Source organism: Triticum aestivum, chromosome 3A, assembly GCF_018294505.1.
Source record: "Triticum aestivum cultivar Chinese Spring chromosome 3A, IWGSC CS RefSeq v2.1, whole genome shotgun sequence".
NCBI lineage: Eukaryota > Viridiplantae > Streptophyta > Magnoliopsida > Poales > Poaceae > Triticum > Triticum aestivum.
In genome coordinates this window covers 745,455,237-745,457,156 of record NC_057800.1, presented here as the reverse complement: position 1 = coordinate 745,457,156, position 1,920 = coordinate 745,455,237, and the positions used below count along the sequence as shown (strand labels likewise).

The following is a 1,920-nucleotide window of genomic DNA, read 5'->3' as shown; positions in this document are numbered from 1 at the left end:
AACACTTTGCTGCAGATACTAAGTTTCAAGGTGTGGTTGAATTGACAACTCAGCTGCTAATACTTGAGAATATTCTTTGGCTCCCCTTGTGTCGAATCAATAAATTTGGGTTGAATACTCTACCCTCAAAAGCTGTTGCGATCCCCTATACTTGTGGGTTATCACCTATGGTGGGGGGTGGCGCCTGTGCCGGCGATGCCGCAAGTGGTAGAGATGATGGTGGAGCAGGAGGTCGTGGGGCATGTGCGCACGGCCGCCAGCGGCGATGCGCAGGTTCTGACAGCCAAGCCATCGGCGGCTGTCAGGATGGACAGCTCGCCACCGTCGATGGAGCTGTCTACTGGGAAGATGAATCCTTGGGCGCCAAGATGGAATAAGAGGTTAGTTTTGTCAGACAGAGAACGATCCTGTGAGGAGGAAAATTGTAGCATCTAGAACAAAACATCGAATTGGAGTCATGTATTTCAGAATGAGTCAATCTGGTGTGAAGTAGTTTCGTCTTGCTTCGGTTTACAACAAGCATCGATTTTGTGAGGGCGAGAAGTCTTACCATTAAGAACAAGCACTGATTTGCAGTCAATTATTTGGAATGAAATTTCATTGGTACAACCATTGGATTTAAGGAATCAAATTGGTATGAAGTACTCTTAAATCGTGCTTCAATTTACATGCATTTTGAAATATAGTAGTGGGGGCATGCTTAGTGAATCCTGGTTGGTAAGTTATGAAGGTGGTTGTGTTTGCAGGCTCAGGATTGGAGCTGCTGCATAGAGCAGGCCGCCTTTTCCAAACCGCATCAGTGTGTTCGAGAAGACTGTGCGGAGTTATGCTGAGAACACAACCGACAATGTTATCACACCAGTTATCGGCACAACATTCGACTCGGTGGGTGAAGCGTATGACTTCTACAGTTTGTACTCATGGGAGAAGGGATTTGGCATTCGTTATGGGAAGAGTGGGATCAATGTGGAGAGGACCAAATGCATGCAGGAAATAGCTTGTGGTTGCTCGGTGAGTGTGAGAAAATTTATTTTTTGTGCTGGGACATAAAATTCAGATTTGTGTCCTGCATGTGGTGTCGACAAAATTAAGTAACTCACTGAATTTTCATGAAACCATTTCGCAGGGCAAACATGTGTTGAGAACACAAGGTCATGTCGTTGCGAGTGCCCTGCTCTAATAAGGCTACTACGAGCAGAGGACAACGGATGGTACATTGCAGAGCATAGAGATACTCACAACCACTCGCTATCACCGAATTTTGGTGAGACAATCCACTGGCTGTCACACAAGCACACATATGTGTACACCAAAGACCTCGTAAAACACTTAAGGCAGAACAATGTGAACTTACCAAAGGTGTACAGTATCATTGGAGGTTTCTTTGGATCAATGGAAAATGTTCTGTTCACAAAGAGGTTGTTACGTAATTTGTGTGGGAAGATAAACAGGGACCACGTAGAAGATGATGTGAAGAAGACAATAGATGTGTTTGCGGAGATAGGACCATGCAGAAGATGATGTGAAGAAGACAATGGATGTGTTTGCGGAGATAGGAGCTAAAGATTCACACTTCCAAGCAAAAATGATGGAAGTGTCGGAAGTTGGCGGGAGCTCAAGGGTAGCAGCAAGGCTGGCGGACAGCATGAGTCGAGGTACAAAATAAGTTGTGGCTTGAATTTTTTTCTGAAAGGAACTTAGGTGATACTGTCGTGTCCATTATGCCACTATCTTGAATTAGAAGCTAATTACGATTCTTTCAATGCAGCAGGCGCGTTAAACCCGCAAGTTCAGTTGGATAGAGATCCGTTGGTTCAGAGAAGCACTAGAGATTAGAGTGCTGGCAGGGCAACAGGTGTAATTCTTTGTTATATTAATTCGGATATAAGAAAAATATATGGAGGTTGAAAACCTTTTTGA

At 44.4% G+C, this 1,920-nt stretch overlaps 1 protein-coding gene across 1 annotated transcript; it reads left to right on the top strand.

The window, feature by feature from the left end:
* The first annotated feature begins 968 nt into the window (after positions 1–968).
* On the top strand, positions 969–1,666 carry LOC123059680 (uncharacterized). Its single transcript, XM_044482186.1, has 2 exons — positions 969–1,011; positions 1,127–1,666. The coding sequence occupies exons 1-2, from the start codon at positions 981–983 to the stop codon at positions 1,519–1,521; spliced, it is 426 nt and encodes a 141-aa protein (XP_044338121.1). The 5' UTR covers positions 969–980; the 3' UTR covers positions 1,522–1,666.
* The last annotated feature ends 254 nt before the right edge of the window (positions 1,667–1,920 follow it).